The sequence below is a fragment of the Erithacus rubecula genome, assembly GCF_903797595.1.
Source record: "Erithacus rubecula genome assembly, chromosome: 6".
NCBI classification, from domain to species: domain Eukaryota; kingdom Metazoa; phylum Chordata; class Aves; order Passeriformes; family Muscicapidae; genus Erithacus; species Erithacus rubecula.
The window spans coordinates 25,406,803-25,427,011 of NC_136688.1; the positions used below are offsets into that span (position 1 = coordinate 25,406,803).

Below are 20,209 nucleotides of genomic sequence, written 5' to 3' on the forward strand. Positions count from 1 at the left end.
TGCTTATATTCATTCTTCCTGGAGCTCTAGTAATGAAACTCAAATTTTTTTAAAATACTTGAGATATTTTGCAGAAGAAAACAATCGCATTTTTAAACCCCCATTTCATTATCGTGTAAAAATAAACTCATGAGCATAACTGAGCTATCAAAATGACATCTTCCTTTTCTTCTTTATTCACAGAAAATTATTGCAGTCTTACTGGTGACACATAACATCAAATTATGCTAACCAAGGGCAAGGAAAGAAGGTGAAAAACTGTCTTTCTCCATAAGAGGGCTAGTGAAACAGAAAGGTCTATCAGTAACTGAGGAAAAGGAAAGCTGCTGGACTTGACCACTTTAGATCCGTGAAAAGGAGATGCAAAGGTTACTGCTAACAGATTTCTTTTATGAAGGGGGACTTACTGGTTTGATTCATATTGCAGTAAATCTTGAGAGACTCTGCTGGTGTTATCTCCTGTTAAATGAAATGATGCACACAAAACGACAGTCTTAGAGGTAACAACATACAGTGTTATCTCCTGAGTTATTGTTCCAGTCATCCACACTCTTGAAAGCAGAGTTTCCTTCCATTTTTCATCTTCCACAGTTGAAGTCACAGCTTTTCTTTCATCTTTCCTTAAAGATTATTAACAAAGCTCATTGTTCACTCAAAATTTGATTTCTCAAATTAAAAGCAAGAGTAACTTTTTCCCAGAACAACTCACTAGCTGAGCTGAGTCCACAGAACTTAATAAAACCCCCATACATCAATGACTTCAACTATAAAATGCTTGTTTTTAATAAGATTATGCATGGCTACTTAGTATTTGAACAGTAGCTATTACTCTGCATGTATATTTTTGCATACAATAAGAAAATAAGATCAAAGAATGACCAGTTAAATATACTTTCTTAAGAAACCACTTTTTAAAGACAAATATGTGACTCATTAACACTGCCCAGTCTGTTACTCACATGACAGTGGGAATAAAACCACAGCAGCAGCTACATGCTGATTATCTCACTGTAGCAGAAGTCAAAGAAATTGGTATCACAAATTGTTACCATCACAAACATCTGTGAGCTTGCAACAGATGAATATTTATTAGTCCAGTGCTAAAACATTGGTGTATCTCCTTCTGGAGAATTTTTTCAAAATGCTCTTTAAGAGTGTTTACTTGAATTAGGTGATGAAGAGTTTTTAAGTTGCTTCTTTCGTTCCACTGCAGTTCGCAAAGCCTGGAGAATTAAGTGTTTATTATTCAGGATGTTGTAGCTGCACAGGTTAAGCAGCTTGTTGAAATTCTCCTCAGTGTAGGTAAGCAGGCCAGTGCCATAGGGAGCAGCACAGTTGGACACATCCACTCTTCCCTGCTCCATCTCTGCGGGACTGCGCTCCACATCTGAAATCAGAACAAGGCACAGCAAAGTTTCTGAGGTGGGAAACTGCTACCAGGCAATGCAAAATACAAACTAACAGACACAAGAAGATGAAGTATCTCCTGAAAATAGCTCAAGATTTAATTGCTGTATGGTAATGCTGTCAGTTGCACTAATAAAATCCAACAGTTCACTGCTTGGCTACAGTCCAGACATGACCAGAAGAAAAACTTCACCATGCAAAATTCTTTCTTCTCTAAGTTAAGGTTTTGCATCAGAATATTTAATTCTTTTAAGATTTGGAATGTTGTATGTTTAGCATTTCAGTGGAGTTCTGAGATGATAGTGCTTTATCTACAAGCTGATAGAAAATTACACCAGAGGGCTCCTGGACTGGGAATCCTCCCTCTCAAGTGGCTGAAGTTTTAAGCACATGCAGCAGAACAAATAAAGTAATGAATGGCATGAGATCTTCTTCAATAAACTGGTACATGGATTTTTGTTCATTTTCTGAGGAAAATTTCCTAGATCATAGAAAATTAGGAATAAAAAAATTGGAGTTGATGCATGTAAAAGTGTTTGTAAACTGAAACTGAATTTGCCATGTAGTCTTTCTTTTCTAGTGAAAACATTTCCTCTATTGCTGAACGAAAAGAAATAATCTGGCAACTTTAAAAAATTACAGGTATCAAAGCAAAACCTTTGCTTCATTACATATTTTCAGCACTTTCTATTCTCAGTTTTTTAATGTGAAAAAAGTAATTGGAGAATCTAGCTTTGTTAACCAAGCAAACATTGCATCTCTTCACAAAACTATTAGGTGACAGCATAAGCTACCAGGGGATATAACTTAGTAGCTGTGTCCTCTTCCTTATTATCAAGTTACATGACCTGTTTCAAGTGCCAGAGGGGGTTTCCCTCAAGGTAAAGCTACTCTTGCTTTTATTTTTAAACCTCTTCATTCCAATCCCTGATTAGCTGGCAATACTACAAGCATCACACTTGAATTGAGAACACAGTAACTTCGGCCAACTCAGAAGCTTGGCAGTGTCTTGTTTTGGAAGAGGAACAAATTCAATGGATCAACTGGATGAGAAAAATCTCAAAAGATGATTACTGCTGTCAACTTACTCGGTGCCTTGTATTTCTGGAAGGTATCACACACCAGTGGAAAATAGGCCAAGATTGGTGCCTCTAAGCTGTCCTCAAACACGTAGCACTCCTTCAGGTGCTCCCTGTCTTCCTGGCTGAGCTCTGTGCTGGGGAATGGGATCCCATGCTCCAAACAATACTCTGAGAATAGGTCCAGTGGCTGGCTCAACAGAGAGGAGAGATGCAACATAAAGAGAGCTTGAAGTAAGACCACCAAACCCCATAATATTTTGTTGCAGTAGACAATCTGAGATTGGTTCTCATGTTTATAAATAATGCTAACTATGCACTAGAACAAACATATCATCTTAATTTTAATATATACTGGGTAACAGAAATTTGGTTGATTTGCTAACACTATATATTTTTAAGCAGTGTTACTATTTACTGAATTTGATATGACATTCAGGTGATTTTTGTGATTTAATGAGCACAGTAGAGGATATGGATGAGGAAACTTTGATTACATGTGGCTTCTCAGATCACAGATTCTTAAATATTTGCATTCAGTGCATCTGTCTATGTCTTCATGTCCTCTTACAAGTAAACTACATTAATTTCAATCATATAAGCTATTGAGGAACTTGTTACCAGGGTGACAGATACATAGGACACCTTCTGTTCATATGCCTGTCCCAGAAAGACACTGCAAACAGCCCTGATAAAGGCAGAAACATTATGATCACAGCTGTGAATAGTACCATTGATATGATCATTTAAATCAATAAAACCAGACCATTTTCTGGAGGGAAAAAAAAAAGAGAGAGAGAGAGAGAAAGCTGTGAGGGTAATTCAGCTGCTGGAGTCATACAGATAAAGAATGACTGCTTCAAAACATCACCAGAGTCTGTGATCCTCCACTGTAATTTAAATGGAGAATGACATCCACTTTTCTCTCTCGCCTCAGAATGGGTGGGCAGCTGGTGTTGATGAAGAAAGCTGTATCTATCAGCTTCAGGTAGTCACTCATTTCATTCAGCTGGTTGGGAGAAGAATCCAGCACTGTGTCTGAAAGGCAAAAATTTGTATTATTAATTACCGCAGAGTCAAGTCCCCTGTTTTCCAAATTAGCATAAAAGAAGAGGAAGAAAAGACAGTTGATGTATATTCATCTTTGACACAAATTCCACAGTTAAGTATTTGTCTTTGGCACAATTTTGGTGTCTAGAGCTCAACTCTGAGATCAGTAAGGGGGAGCAGTTCTGAGGCTCAACTTCATCCAAAGTGATGGATTACTCTTCTTTTTCAACAGGTGTAAATTTGTGGCTTTTTAACTTCCACGGAAGCTTCAAATCACTCTTTGATGGCTTTTGAGAATACAAGCAAACCTGCTGTGCTTTCTTCAAGACAACAATGAGACCAGGAGTGAATAATCTTGTCAAAACCCATTCCACAAACATGTTAATCAAATAATATTAATCAAAATTTGCCTTTATGTTAAAACTCACCAAATATTTGTCCTCAGCAAGTATCAGCACTCAAATCTCCTTCAAAGATATAACTAAAACAATTTCCAATTACCTTTCCACATGCAAAAGCTCTCATTCTCCAAATATTTGTTATGTAGCTGCAAGCCCTTGAGGAAATTATGGTAAGTTGAAACCACTGGCCGCCCGGTCATCATTTCTCGAAGAGTTTTGGAAAGGAAACCCTTGGGAATGGATAAGCAGGTTGTCTGCTCATGAGGCTTCTTGGGCAGAGCAGGATGGTCCTCTGTAGGAAGAACAAGAAGAGGGTATATGTCTGCATTTGGTCAGGGTCTTTCTCTTCTAATAATAATAACAACCAAACCACCATGACTGCCAGCCCCATCTGTGACTGCATGCACATGCAGAGTGCTCTGGGCAGTGGGTTTTGGTGTCACACCATCACCTTGCTCTTCCCTGTCTGGCCTCTCCCTCCCCAAAGGGCTCTGGTAACCCTCTCGTGACTAACAAAACTCCCCAGGGATGTTGCACAGTGAGCAGCACAATGAGCAGCACGATGTTTTTTCCTGTTTTACAGCACAGCTGTTGGTCTCCTGCTTTTCCTTCATTCTCAAGGGCTTGGTGTTCCCTAAGCCAGAAATAGGACACAAAAACAAACCCTTTACCAAATGTCAGGTTTCACATTTCAGAAGGGTGTGAAGAAAACACAGATGCAAGAGAAGAGTGATCTAAAGGACTAACCAATGTCATGCTCAGTGTCTCGAGTCCATCTGTGCCAGAAGTGTTCTGAATGACCCGAGAGGTAGACAGCATCCATAAAACTCTGGGAAAATATATTGCTCCAAGTGCCTTGAAAGTAAAAAAAAAAAAAAAAAAAAAAAAAAAAAAAAAAGGTGTCATATTTAGTATTAGTTTGAATATTTAGAGCACAGATATGGCAACATACTTGGATCCAGTTTCTGGTTTAGTTTTGAAATATTATGAAATTTCCCATAAACATCAAATGCCAAACCATTCCACACAATGCCTGGATTATGACCAGGCCATTTTCAAAACCTGGCTGTCAATAAAAGTCAGGCTGTGACTTTAAACACTTCAAATTATGTATGTGCATGCATGTGTTCTGTTTTGGTCACTCAGCAAGTCATTCAGCAAATTAGTCACATTTGTCTCAAAAATTAGTTTCCTCTTTTGTCACTTTTGGTTGGTTTATTTGAGATTGAAATTGCATCAGATACATTCTCTGGTGTACTAATATTGCAATTTGCAGACCACCTCTGTGTAGCCAGCTCTTAAGGTGATGTTTTCTTGAGACAGTAAATTACCTTCCAAGAAGCAGATGTGGGATTCTGGGATCTTCTTCATGCGGCGACCCATGAAGAACTCACTACCAAAATCCTCTGAACGAACAAAGGCCCCATACTTCAGGAGACCCACCTCATAAGGTGTGAACTCCACCCACTCTGCAAATAAGCCATCAAACTGGATTTATTGCAGCCACATGAACACATGGAAAACTCAGCTTAGATAATCAGAAGCTGGAAGAAGCAATACAGCTTCACCATGGTGGTGACAGACAGTCCAAACCACCATGTTTTGGAACAAAGGTGCCCTTCAGCATACATGAATGCAAGAACCTAAAGTCATCTTGTCTGCCAAAATCCATTCATCTTGGGATTCAGGTCCTTTTCTGCACTAAAAGCAAGACCTGAGCTGAAAGTCCACTGACTGCAAAGACCCTGAACACAAGGTGGCATTTTGAGTTCCTCTGAGTCAGCAATGACACCAGCTACCATTCATTCTTCAGACTCTTGAAATTGCTGCCTTGAGGATAAAAAGCTCTGACCAAACCCCCTTCCCCACACAGAAACCTTGGCTGGGTGCAGTGGGACTGCACCTGTGACTAGGAGCAGATGACCATGCTCAGTTTCAGGACCTCCTGCTTCGTTTGTGCTGGAAACACTATGGGAATAGGGATCAGGATCACTACTCAGGGCACAGAGCACTGCCCCTGCTCAGATCCTTCTCTAGCTGCTGGAAGCCAACTCCTGCTCTCAGCCCTCTCCACCTTCTCCTTTCTCCTCCCTTCCTTGCCCTCCTCTCCACAACTCTCTTGGACTCATGCTGCCTCAGCAGAAGATCCAGCAGCTAAAAGGGGCTGTGGGGGTAGGTGGGGACAAGAGACAAAAGAGCAGCAGCAGTGGCTCTCAAGGCCACCAGCAAAAAGCATCTCCATCTCCCCACCAAGGAGTGTCTACAGCACAGACATCTCCCTTCCATAGTATTAGGATGCATGTTTTCATCCCAGCCAGAAACCTAATATGAAAACAGGGGGAAAAAATATGTTAAAGATTTATTGGCTTTGACTTACAGTAAAAAGTTTTGGCATTCAAACAACCTTAAAAGGAGACTCTTCAGAGTATAGGAGGGTGTACAATAATCTATACCTTTAAAATCCAAAGTGCTGAAGTCATCCTTGACATTGAGGGACAGGTATATGGGGAGTGGATTCTGCCCCTGATTTACTGCTAGTTGCTGATCCGAGAGTTTGTGAGTACTTTCCTGTTTACAAAGAGCAAAAGTGACTGTAAAAAGGTGACCATGATGCATGGACTTATAACAATATCTAAACACGAACTGTCAATGAAGTATCTGCTAAACCTCAGCAGCTTTTGTTATGTGTGCTTTAGCTATTTGGCCACACAAGTGCATTCATGTCTTATCTGCCACGAGCTTTCACCAAGGCATTGTGCTAATGGGGGCTTTGGTAAGGGGGACAGGGAAAAAATGCAAGAAATATGTCTCTGCAGTCACTGGGATCTGATTTGCTTTAAGAAAACAAAGATATTTACTCAACCTGGTACCATTTCCTTCAATACAGCTTATAGGTATACACTGCTATGCCTGAACCTATCTGTCAGAGTCTTCTCTCCTCTGTGTGTTACTAAAATGATCACCTGATCCAAAATTAAAGATGGAAAATCAGTTTCCTTAACATCTTGAATTTTTACATGCTCAGACATCTCCTCTAGATGCTCACATTGTAGGGTTACTTTTTGACTTTTTAGAATAAAAGTAACAGAGTAAGTTCTTCAGGTGTTTTGAGAGCCTTTAACTGAATCCATAACCTTAGACAGCATGCTAAGTTAGAAATCCTCTGAAATAGGAGAGGGAGAGAAAGAATATAAAATACCTGATGATGTAGCATACAATCAATGAAAAGTCCCCATAAATCTGTAAAAGACACCTTGTGTCCCTCTTGCTTTCTCTCACAAAGCTTATTTTCATAGTATTTCATATGATCCAAAGAGAAACAGTGCAGCTTGCTCTTGATCACGTGTTTCCTGATACCATCAATTAGCCCACTGAGATCTTTTTGTGACCAATTTGCATCTTCATATAACTTTGACATGGTCCTGGATAAAGAAAGGTACTGTGGTTCATCACAGGGCACAGGACAATTCATTTGTCTTGTAACACACAAATGTTTTCTTTCAGGCTACATGAGGCTTTTGCCCTCCAACTTTTACTTGAAAAAGCATTTCAAAGCTGAGGTGGAATTTACACTGTATAATGATTTCTCTTTTTTTGCTGTGCAAATGCATTCAAAATCATCCTGGCTCGTTTGTTTTTCAGAATCAAAAGAGTAATAAAGCAACACTGATAACTTAAATGAAGATTTTGCCACAGCTTCTGAGGCCAGTTCCCTAGGTGGGTCAGAGCCTGTGTGAAATGTTAAGCTGGAGTTTAGTAGTGACTACTGCCCTGGCAAGTGTGAGAGCCCCTGCTTGGGTGTGCAACAGGGGGGTCACCTCAGACTCCTGGAACACATAAGGGCAAGCTTGAGCTGCCAGTCCCCAGAATTCAAGCAGATTCCAGTCATGCCCTCCTATCCCCACCCCACTTATTCTAATTCTATGTCACATACTTTTAGAGCAGCCCTTCAGAGGCAAAATGTTTTAAATCTCTCTACCTCTCCTAGTTTGTGCAAGGCAGTCACTACTGAGTGCATGAATGACACTCTGTTTCTCAGGGCTGCTCTTTTAAAATCTGGTTTTTGGAGATGTGTAAGACTTGAGCCAGACAAATATTGCAAAAGAACTTTTGAAGTGCTGCATGCAACAAGATAAGTTACAAACCCTCCCAGCTTGTGCTCTTTTCTTTTTGTTTCTGTAGACACTGCAGTTACAGAAATACTGTAATTCTCACTAGATTTGTTTCTTCTAGGAGGACAGCACTGAGGTGTCCCATGAAACAAGTGCCAAAAGGAAGAGAAGTGTCAGCATCAAGCTGAGTAAATTCACCTGTAAGGCAAAATTGTTCACCAGGTTATCACTTTGCTAACACAAACAGCAAGTACAAGCCCAGCTCTCCTTACCACGTTGTGGCAGATAAACCACTGATGTATGAGAGACAGTCCAAAACCCCCAGCTGCTGGAGAGCCAGAAGGCTGCCAAACAATGCTGTCATCGACCTCACTCCCCCTGCTGCAGTCACCACTGCCACCACTGGCACCTGCCCGGCACACAAAGAAAGGCACAGAGTCACTCATCACCAGATGAAGTACAGGAATGATGGCCATGCACAAAAAAGTAACAGCAACACCTGCTTCAGGTAGGTTTTGATTAATTCACTTTCTTCAGGGCAGTGCCTAGGTGTGTGTTTGAGTTGTGTAAACTTTTGTATAATTCAGTGGATGCTGAAAGAGTTCTCCTGATCAGTGATTGTTTTGAAAGTCAGGAACTGTAAGTACAATTCTTGTATGGGAAAAAATGTTTTCAGATTTTCTCAATGTATTTAATTTTCCCTCAACTCTTACCTTCAAAAAAGAGCTCTGAGTACAACTAAGAGCAACACAAAACCTGCCTGCATAATTTTCTTCTCCCCTACATGTATATGAAACATCTGCTATTCTCCAGGCAGATAGTGCCCAGCTTTATAGATTTATTTTAACACCCTCTTTCCTTTCACCTCTACCTTCCCTGATATCAGTGCTATATGCAATTTGGTTTTACTTTCTTCAGGGATGCATCAATCCTGTTATCCATCCTCCCTTTTCTGTATAGCAAAAACTGATGCAACAGATATTCAGTTTTAGGAACATATTATGCCATTACCTTTAATTTTGTCTTCACTGTATTTTACCATCTACCTGTGGGTTTAGGGTGGGTGTTTTTTATCAATCTGGCTCAAAACCCCTTTTATTCTCATTTAATGATCACAAATCCTACTCTACCTGTTACTTAAGTTCATGAGCACTTTAACTTGGTTGAAAAATGCTGTCCTGCACACATGGTCAAGGGCTGGGTGTGCTGGGACCTGAACAGAGTAGTGGAGGAAATAGCCCATAGAGGAAATACCCCACAGGCACATTTCCCCAGACTCTTGCTCCAAGCTCCACAGCCCCATAACAGGTTATTGTCCTCCAGTAACAGAGCAGCTACCTCTGAGTTCAGGGAGCCCCAAGAGAGGAGCAAGCAAGAGGTAACACCAAAAAACACACAACACAGATGTGACTGTACAAGTGTTATATGGGAGAGTTGCAGCCTCCCTTGTGAACCTTGTGGCAGCAGAGAAGGGTGCCAAAGAGGAGAAATGGTCTCAGTCTAAGCAATCAAATTTCACCAGGCTTGGTCATACACGCAATATAGCCCAAGTGAGGACAGAGGTTGGCAGAGAATAAAGGAGCTATAACTGACCTCCTGACAGCTCCTCTTTCATCCTCTGTGCCAGAAACTTGGATATGGTCTCAGGTGCAAGTGACAATCTGGCCTGTACTATTAAGTCTGGAATGTGTGGAAGAGCTGTATGGGTAGTCATGCAAGTACATCACATCCATTTCTCTCCAAGTGGGTCATATCACTTCAAGTTCCCAAGATTCTGTCCCACATACCTCATCCTCCTGCAGGTCTTCATCTAGATGAAGAAGATTTTTCAGAGCAGCAGCAACCACCTTCTTCCTTTTGGAGATGAAATCCTGCTCCTCTGGGCACAGATCAAACCCCAACCGCAAATCTAAATTCTTGCAACTGGAACATAGGAACAGCACAAGGCATTGCCTGGAGCCACTTCAGCTGGAGACATTCAGCAAAACCAATAACAATAAACCAGCTTAGAGAAATTATACTTCCATGTATATGAAAGTCCCCCTACACAAATGAAAGCAGGTGTATGGATATCCTATTTGTGCTTTCCTGTGGAGACTTTAGATCAGATTTGTGTCCTGAACAATTTCACACAATCATAAGGAAGTTAAATAAATAAAATCAAGTTGTTTCACATTGAACTTTGGTATTTGGATACCTCTTCACATTCTCTTGTTATGCATGTGTTTCCTGAAGCACAAAGGGGGCCCTAAGTAGTTATCTAAACTTAGCACACTTCAGTTAAAAGAACCCTGAGTTAGGCTTATCTCTACAAAGAATTTGTGCTCTAACTATTTGAGTCAGAAGATGTCTCTTAAATTTATCTCTTCTGTACATTATCATAAATATAATGTACATGATTCATTCTATAACTTATATTTTCACAGGGTTCCAGTTTCAGAGGTTTTTTCAGGGAAAAAAACCCACAAAACTTCTCAGTCTGTTCTCTGAATATTATTCAATAAAACCCTCTGATTTTTTATTCACCTGTAACTAAGGCTTGCAATGGAGCTAACTCATCAACAGGGGGTAATGTTGCCCTTTAGAAAATCTCAACAAGCCAGTCAATCAATAAACTACTGTCCATGTGTTTCATTGAAAACGACCTGTAGAGGTCTTGTAAATGCATAAAGATGTTAGACATGTTAGAAATCTGGTACATATAAATATGAACATATAACAGATAAAGGTTACAAGACAGAAGGATGTTTATGTATCAAAATTACAAAGCATCAACATTAGAAAAAACATTGTGATGGTTTACACCCCCATAACTAGCTACCACCTATCCTATTCTAAATTCTTGCCAACCAATTTAAAAGCTTTAAAGCATTTTATCAACCATTCCCCATATTTCAGTCATCTTTATTCTGTTTTGAAATTAGCTACTTTAGGATGTGGCTTCTTTTCATCCAATGATGATACTATGACAGGAGAGGAGATAGTCTAAGAAATCATTCAAAAGCAATAAAAGATTTACCTATTTTCCTCATTCACAGACACCTCATAAGATTCCCCCTGAAAATCAAGAACGAAAGCACCATAAATTTTAAATTGAATTGAAATTTTGTAAAAGCAGGTTTTACAGTATTAGCAATTATTCACATATATAGCCTAATGAAAAATTGTTGGTCTCTTCTCAGGCTGCTTTTAAAACAGCCAGAAATTCTGAATATCCTATTATCTTCTCAAATCGTAGTTATATTTCTAAGTATATGCAGATCTAAGCAACAAGTAACTCAATGCAATTTTAGTAACAAAATTATTATGTGATCAGATATCACATATGCAGAGTTTACCTTGTTGAAAGGACTCCCAATACTGTCAAAGGATACTCACTCTCATCACTGTCACTTTCTTTTCCAAGTCCAGAGAATGGAGAGGCACAGCCAGAGGACTACTTACATCCATTTCCCTCCTTCCTGAGCCAGGCTGATTTAAAGAGGGGGAAAAATGTTATAAGGAGAGTATTATTTATAAATCCTAGACACAGAAATACCAGATAAGGGTTAATTCATGGTTCTTCTCTCAAAATTTAGGTTATGCCTAAATTTAGGTTAGGTTATCACCTTAGGTGTCACCACTCATAAGCAAAACATACACAACAGAAAAAGTGCTCCTTTGGCAGAGTCATGAGCAGCCTGGGTTGACTGTGCTTGATGTAGTGGAACCTGGTGGTTTCACTGCTTCCAGGTCTGGAGTGAGGACCTATGGAAATATCCTGGGTTTCTTCATAGGATCCTTTCATTGTGAAGGTGAAATCTCTCCCTAAGAGCAAGAAGCAAACCACAGGGAGACATTAACTGCACCTAGTCCTGAAATTGGCAAATAAAAGTGCCCCAGGGAAAATTTCAGCCTTCTTGCTGCAAGCTTAACTAAGGTCCATTTGGATCACAATGTTTTCCTTCCCCTGTGACCATTGTGCAGCACCTCACTGCTCAGAACTGACCAGCTCTCAAGTTTGCAATAGTCAGAGAACTGATCCCAAAAGCTGATGGCAGAGACAGGGCTGACCCCTCTGACTCCTTGGGGGCCCAACCCTTCATCCACTGAGAAATGCAAAGGCATCTGTTGTGAGAATTTCACTGACCCTGAGGGGAAATTTTAGCAGGCACCTTTATATATAATCCTTTGTGGTAAAGCAATGTGTGAATTGATTTGAATACCCCACAGCAAGTGTAATACGAGTGTTACTATCCTAAATTCATAATTAAGTTACTTATTTTTCTGCTTATTGTAAATCCCATTGAACTGCTTTGTAAATTATAAATTACAGGATGATTAAGTGTTGCTGAATCCTTTAATACAAATGATCAAGTCTGAGGCTAAATTTGGCAAAAGGGCCCACTCTGAAACTCTCAACTTAGTGTGAGGATCTTCACTCCTGGCACCCTTTCCTTTTCCCTCTTTTTCCATTTGCATCCCTGGTCTCCACATAAATAATTCTAGATTGATTCTAATCTGATTTTTCTTTGCACGTTCCATGCATATAGTAATAGAGTGAACCTTGCCATCAAACTTTGTCACACTTTTACAAATTTATATTAAACCTACATTTGCTGATACTTTGCCAGTGATTCTTTAAGTCAGCTAAACCATTTGTGACTCCCTGCCAAGTGACAGGGTGTGTGCTACACTTGTGGATGCTTCTAGCAGCATTCACATCTCCTGAGCTTTTACTGAAGTCTTTCCCCTCCTGAGAGTTTTCTCCCTTCTTTTACTTTCTGTTTTCACCACAAAACAGAGGTAAAGATATTTCAGTTCCATCACACCACAGTGATGTTTCCAGGTCTTCCAATCACCTCCAGTTTCCCTTAAGCTACACAGTCATGCTGAGGATTCTCACTATTAGAAGTAGGTAATTCAGGAAACACTTCAATCCCCAAGAAGCCCTGATGTAAACAGACACTAAAACAGACCAAATATTTATCTATATTCAGCTGTGTTTCCCATAGAACAAGCAGTAATAAACAATTTAAATCAACAAACTCACTTTTGTAAGAACTCTTCATTTTTGTTTCATTCACATGTACTTCCAAACAGGAAACTTCACGAGACTGGAAGAGAGAATCAATAAAACCATTGGTTACAGAAACAGTTCAGGATTCTCACTGAGATTCTAGGGGTCCTGTAGAAACACAATGCTTGGCCAGGATGGCCTGTGTATGTGAAGAATTTGTAGAAACTGAGTATCTTGTATAAGTCTTGCAAGCAGTACTGCGGTTAAGGAAGCCAAAATAACTGGGGATCTGTCATTACATTTAAATACCACTCAGTCCCCAACAGCTAACACAGGATTTTTTTTCTCTGTATCTTCCAACCACATCCTTCAGTTCTGCCCTGCCATAAGACTGGCATACCAAAAAAAAAAAAAAAAAAAAATTACCACTAGTACGCCATTAGTAATGATCTTCTCAGATACACCTGGTCTGAAAAGCAAAACCAAAAAGGTTTATTTAAAAGTGGGTATTTAAGCAATAAAATTTCAAAAACAAACAGTTCTCTGAGCTTAGTTTTTCTAGCTGGCAAGTACCATCAGCATTTCTGTCTTTCCCCTCTGTCAAATCACATCCCAAATCCTCCCAAGGATGCTCCTTCTTTCTTATGTCTCCTGATGAGCATCATCTGTCCTTAGGCTGAATCACAAAATAAACACCCATTCTCAGCTATAAATTGTATGTGAGACTGTCATTCAAATTCAGGAGAGAAAAGCAGCAATGGGGAAGATGCTGAGATGGGGTCTCTGAGCACAGGTACATGGAACCACTTCCCCAATGCTGCATTACTACTCTCTCTACAATGCAATTTTCTGATGACAAACTCTACAACATTTAGGTTTTACTTACATGTTTTCCAGCAGAAATTCCACTTCTAGTTCTTCTTGACTCTGAAAATAGGACAGGACTTTTTTTTTTTTTTGATTCATGTATGAACAATTACTTTCCTCTGATACAACTCTGACAATTTATTTATAATTCTCTCCCTCTCTATTCCCACACCCTCTACATCATAATATGAATGGATGCAGTTTTCTGTGCCCACATATTGATTTCATCTCTCCACTGCTCTATTGTTTACAAACCAGCTATCCCATCAAGAGAAAGAAAAGATTAAGTATTATAGAACAAGGAGCAAGGATCCTTTATTAATTTATTAGTAGGATAAGACCATGGGGTCAATCAATGCTGAGGAAGGAAGAATAGCAAGTGAATGATATAGTAGAACATACTTCAGAATGAATAGACCTAGTACAGTGAATAAATAGGGAGCATACCATGGTTAAAATAAGAGAATTTGCAGAGTAAAATCATTAAACATTAAAAAAGGATGGAAGAAGGGATCAACCTGGAAAATTAAAACTGCCAGGGTGAAGGGAAGAAGAAAGTTGTAAAGAAGAATTAGAGAGAGTTCAGGAGAGACAAATCAAGAGGAAAGGAGACAGGAAAAGTATAAGAATGAAACAGCAACAGAGTAGCACACCAACAGTACAAAAAAGACCAAATGACTGTATTAATTCAGTCACTTGCTGCTCTGTGGGGTACAGACAATCCAGGAAATACCACACCAAAAAAAAAGTATATCAGAGAGATCTTCTGGATCACCTACAGGGAGGTAAATACCACTTAAGGGTGATATAAATCTCTTTCTAACAAGTGATGGTAACACTTTTTAATTCATATTTAATTCATATTTACTGACAAATATCACTTCTGTCCAGCTGGACATCATACTTTAACATTGTGAATTGACTATGAAAAACATGCCAAATCTGACAATGCAGCTGCCATGGGAAAATCATCTTTACAGTAAAAGTGAAGAGCAATTTTGTATTTACTAGTTCACATTGGCAAATGAGACATCTCTGATGGCTTCTCTGATAGCTGCATCTGTGGCATGAATGCAGAATGCAGAAGCAGGAAGCTGTGCTTGCTTATTTCTCCCAAAGTCTTTATTTCATGAGAATTACAGTGGTTGCAAGTTTGTAATAGAAGGCTGGGGCACAGATTTTTAGAAAGTAGTCACCTTACACAGATGCAAGACAGACCATATCAAATATCTAATTGTGTACAGAATGTATTGTCCATACTAACTGATGGTCTGTTGCAAATTTGTCCAAAGAACAGCAGAAACAAGGTTTAGAATAATCTGGCTAATAGCATCTGCCAAACTGTGCTTGCCTTATGTTCCCATTCTTATGCTGTTTTACACTCACACAAGTTATGTTTCTGTTAAGTCCCACTCACATATTTGTGGGTGAAAAGCCCAGAGCATAGCAGTGGCAATACTTGTTGGGTCACAGAGAGCAAGAGGCACAGCAAAGCAACCCTGCTGCTCTGACATTTCCCATCTGACCTCCTCAGCCTTCCTGCTGAGATACCTTGGTAAATGAAAGAAATTATTACAGGCAGAGGTGCCACTACAGCCTATTATTAAGATTGCCCAGCCTATCACATTACTAAGTCACTTTCAAAAAAATAGAACAATCTAAAGTCTTCCAAAAATCCATGTACAGCTCATAACCTGTGATGCCTCACAGGTGCTGGAATCATCACAAACCGAAGGGCAGCTTGACCAGGATGTTCCTGAGACAGCTCACCTGGCCTGACCTCCACCACTTCCACCTTGCTAATGGGCCAAGACAGCTCTGCACATGCCTCAGAGCAAACTCAGGGCTTGAATCATCTCAGCCACATGAGGCTTTTTCTGAGAAAGGCTGTAGCCAGATGGAACAGGTTTAGTAAGCACTCCTCAGTAAGGATTCGTCTTCTAAAAGTTAATAAACACTCTCCAAAGCAATACAAATATAAAAAACAGTCAGGAGTGTTTTCCAAAGAGCCTGACTGACACAGTGGTTTGGAAATAAAGGGAGCACACCAATTCCTGGGAACTGTAAACTGAAGCCCTTGGCAGAAGTATGAGAAAGCCCTGAAGTGGTCACTACACCCTCCCAACAGAAAAGGTGTCACATTGTGCAGAAAGTAATCTGAGCACATATTCTGCTCTCTTTGAACATGGGTGTGATTTCTCCACCTCGCCTCTCAGCAACTTCCTCCACTCAGTATTTCATAAGATAGTCTTTATCTCCTCTTTAATGCAACCAAACACAATATTTTTGAGACATGCAGCAAATAAAACTCTTAGGTCATACACTCACTTAGAGGAAAAAATTAAATACTGATTATATTGTCATTCATTGAGGCCTGCCCCTTCTATGCTGGCTCAGAGCCTCTAAAATAAATTTGCAACCCTGTAACAAAGAAGCATAAGCCAACTTGCTGAGTTTTTTTTCTCAGTTGTTTAGTAGAGAAGGAAAAAGGCCCTAAAAGATTATCACAAGAATTAAATGCTTCATTTAGCAAGCACATTATCTGAAAGAACTGGCCAAAATCCCTGGTGAAGCTGAGAGGAGATAGCCCTAGTGAGCTACTGGCCAAAGGGTAAGGACAGCTGCCTGGAAAGGGGGACAGGTTTGTTCCCACCCCTGCTCCTGTCAATCTCACTCCAATAGTGATGAGACCCCTTAACCATCATCTTCATTTTTGACTCTCTTTCTCGCTGATTTTTCAAGATTTATTTTTGAAATTAAAATATAAAATTAGGAATATGAAAAGTATTTTGCATCTTATTCCAGTCACAATGCAGATGTTCATGACCCTTCTCCTAAAACCCAAGAATTCAACTTTTTTTAGTAACATCCTTTTCAACAAAGTCTTTGTGTGTGAGAACCAATTTAATGCTCAATAGAGGTAGCAACTTGAGACAAAATTCTAATCAAGAGTGTTATTTTCTCTAATCACTCACCTCTGGATTCAACTCAAAATTCAGGTGAACTTTTTCTCCAGGTTGGATTTTAGCCACATCAAAGCGAACAGTCATAAGATGGTCATCTGGTGTAAAAGTATCTTCATCACAGACTGTCAACTCCAGGACATTCTGAGGAGAGGCGGAGAAGGATGTAAATGACATTCTGGGACTACTGAGCCCAAAAGGAAGGTCCAGCAAGAACCAGCATTCAGCCCTCCTGTCCATGTAGACAGACTGCTGTGACAGCACAGAACTCAGCTCACAGCCCATGTGGCTCAGACAACAGAGCCAGGGACTAACCCTAGAAGAAGTAAATCATGAGACTTGGCAGCCAAAAAGAGCTCCAAAAGAGGAAACATAAGTGACATATATGATGATAACATGCACCAGAGTAGAGGTTAGACATTCTACTCCTCAGATTGTTTGGGGATCCAAAACTGCAACCTTGAGACATTTTGGCATTTCATCAGAAAGTAATAATAAAGGGGGAATTCTTAGCTCTTTAAAATGGAAGCTAAAGAACACTATCAAACTGTTAATAGGATTTGAATTACAGCAATTCCCCTGGAAGTTCCTCAGGGCTCAGGTTACCCTTAGAAGCATGAGAAGATACAGCACTAGTAGAGTGTGAGAAACTGATCCTGTTTGGACTTTGTATCCCTTTTACTCTGACTGTTCACCTATTTCTGCTAACTCCATAAACACTTTAACAGCTTTTTACAACTCTTCTGGGACACAAAGAAGCATCCAACATTATTACAGATATCCCACAGCCTTCTGAGCTTAGACTACTTCTTTCAGTCAGGTTAACTGAGCTCAAGATCTGTGTGAGCCTCAAACCTTGAAGATATTCTGCCCGCAGCAAGCGATGATTCCCCCTTCAGAAAGCACCTGCTCACTGTCACAGATCCCACCTTTACTTCACTCTGTAGCATGAAGTGGAAAGTTTCATTCCAGACAGGGTTTCTGCAGTTGTGCACTGTTCTTGTCTGGGCTTCCCGACATGAAGCTGTTGGCAGCCACAGCTTGACATAGCAATCAGTTTGGCTCCCTGTGTTAACAACAAGTTGCTTAATTAGTACAGCAGTACTTGGTTATTATTCGATTTGCCCAGCCAGGGAAAGAAAAGATTAACCTCTGAGGAGTCCTAGATATTTCATTAGACCCAAAGGAAAATATTCGGAGTTTAGAGTTATTTAACTTTTCTATTTAGATTTATATCAGTTTCAAACAAAGTAAACTTTAAACCATCAATTCTATATGACAACAAGAGCCAAAGTGTTTTATTTCAACAGAACTAAGTTCTCTGTCTCTTGAGATTTTTGAACTCCTATTTTCAAATATTTGTCAGTTTCTGAAAGAGCTCATATACAACTTCACTTCTTGAAATGACACTTTTTAAAATTAAATGGAAATTTTAGTTTATGGTATTTTCATCAATTTGCAATGCACAAGTCATCTGCACCGACAGAACAGTGAAGACACAATCACAGAAACATCCAAAGCAATTACGGATTTTTCCTGTATCTTTCACAAAGATTTTCCTTTCAAAAGGGAATTGGGAAACCTGGAGAGCTAGGCAACCAGGGGCACTGAAGAGCTAGGAGAAAGGGAAATACCACAGAGAAGCTGATAAAGGAAAGGACAGCTTCTTCTCCAACACAGAATTTCTAGTCTACTTCCTTTCTAGTTTTAAGTGTTTTCTAAATAATTTTGAATTTAAATGAAAATTAATAAATACAACTTTTTCAGCCAACCCCACTGAAATATTACTGTAATCCAAGCAACATGTGTACAAAAGCATTAAAATCAGGTGGCAGTATTTTATTTGCTAAGCAATAAATATGCCATCAGTGATACTTACACAGATCGGCTTTGCGGAGATTTCTCATGCCGATGATTTTGACAGAAAGCCAACGCAACTGAGGCACTTCTGGCTGCAGAACAATGAGAAAGATACCATAATTATTAGCAATTAACCCAGATATAAATAACATAGCTTATCCTATAACACCACAAAGGTCTTTCTGTCATTATAATGCAGTGAATTTAACTTTAACTATTTGAAACTTTTTCAGAGAATACTTCCTTGTGATTTGACATTGAGTAAATATAACCTTCATACTGCCATTCATGAGCTGTCATACATAGCTGGGGTCCACATTAATCAAAATGAAACCTCATTAACACAGCAAGCAGAACTGATACATGTATATAAGCCAGGGGATTTCTTTAAGAACCAGAACTGAAGGAAGTAGGAAACACTAAAGCTCTCAGCTTGCCATTTTCTTACATTGTTTAGAAAACAAATTAAGGTTGGCAGTGTGATAGATTACATAATTAAACACAAATAAGCAAGAAAAGTATGTAAATGCACATACACACAAAAAGAAAGGCACAAAAGCACAAACAGGTGATTCAGAATGTCTTGGTTTGATCAGGACAAACCTAGGCTGACCTGATTGATCTACCAAGGAGAAGCCTGAGACACAGCAATATTGACAACCCATAGTATAGGGTTCGACAGGGGAATAGTTTGAAGTCTCCACAACTTTTTGTTTTTTCTGTTCTCCCTCCACTCCCTATCGCAGCTACACACAACCCTAACTTGGTTACAGAGAAAAACAAGACAGTGTTGAAGAACATCGAGAGTAAAATACTACATACAGAAGCAATAGCTCCATTGATTAAATTAAAAGCAGCACTTAAATCTCCAAAGAATCATGATTTCTTAGAAACTGTCTGCTTAGGACCTCCTTGTGTACCTTCTATTTTGATACACCCTGTCCTGACAGAAGGAAACTAAACATCTAGAAAGCAATAAGTCACCAAGCCAAATCTTATTTATGGCCAACTGGAAAGATCCTCAGTTCAACACTTTTCTCTCAGAAAGTGTCATTTGAACAACACCAGAAGGTCTGAAAGAAGCCCTTCAACCTCAGCATAATTTTTGGCAGCAGTGTTTCTGGAGATGGAGAATGAAAGAAGTACGTGCTGAACTTGCTGAAAGCTCAACATTTCATCCCAAATACAGAGGACTGATTTTTCATCCTCAGCTTTAGTACCATCCATATCCATGAGTTTGGAGAAATCTTATTCATGAGATGACTTAAATACTAAGCAACTATACTGACACAAACCCAATTATTATTCCATACTGCTAACAGTGGGTGAATTTACTGCTCTTCCAGATCTAAGAAAGAGTTAGCTTCATACTTTTGTACTGAATACAGCTAGGGAACAGATTGAAAAAACCTGGGAGCAGAAAAACATGTCATACTATTTTCATTTTTCAAGTTATTAAATATCTTTTCAA

General features: G+C 39.4%; 1 protein-coding gene across 1 annotated transcript; it reads right to left on the bottom strand.

Moving 5' to 3' along the window:
• Window positions 1-781: 781 nt before the first annotated feature.
• On the bottom strand, window positions 782-17,865 carry LOC306803214 (cytosolic phospholipase A2 epsilon-like). Its single transcript, XM_079308336.1, has 18 exons — window positions 17,808-17,865; window positions 16,891-17,022; window positions 13,935-13,975; window positions 13,475-13,517; window positions 13,082-13,145; window positions 11,690-11,856; window positions 11,428-11,520; window positions 11,069-11,106; window positions 9,837-9,972; window positions 8,322-8,458; window positions 7,137-7,359; window positions 6,391-6,505; window positions 5,269-5,406; window positions 4,685-4,792; window positions 4,038-4,229; window positions 3,358-3,524; window positions 2,496-2,676; window positions 782-1,387 (listed from the first exon to the last, which is right to left on the bottom strand). The coding sequence occupies exons 1-18, from the start codon at window positions 17,826-17,828 to the stop codon at window positions 1,149-1,151; spliced, it is 2,235 nt and encodes a 744-aa protein (XP_079164462.1). The 5' UTR covers window positions 17,829-17,865; the 3' UTR covers window positions 782-1,148.
• Window positions 17,866-20,209: the final 2,344 nt, after the last annotated feature.

Bases quoted from the DNA above. Each gene is read 5' to 3' on its own strand.
- LOC306803214 (XM_079308336.1), bottom strand. From the start codon at position 17,828: ATGCTACAGAGTGAAGTAAAG. The intron at 9,973-11,068 runs GTAAATCTTTTA...CCTATGTTCCAG, and splicing joins TCTGTGAATGAGGAAAATAG to TTGCAAGAATTTAGATTTGC. The intron at 8,459-9,836 runs GTATGTGGGACA...TGTGCCGGGCAG, and splicing joins AAGACCTGCAGGAGGATGAG to GTGCCAGTGGTGGCAGTGGT.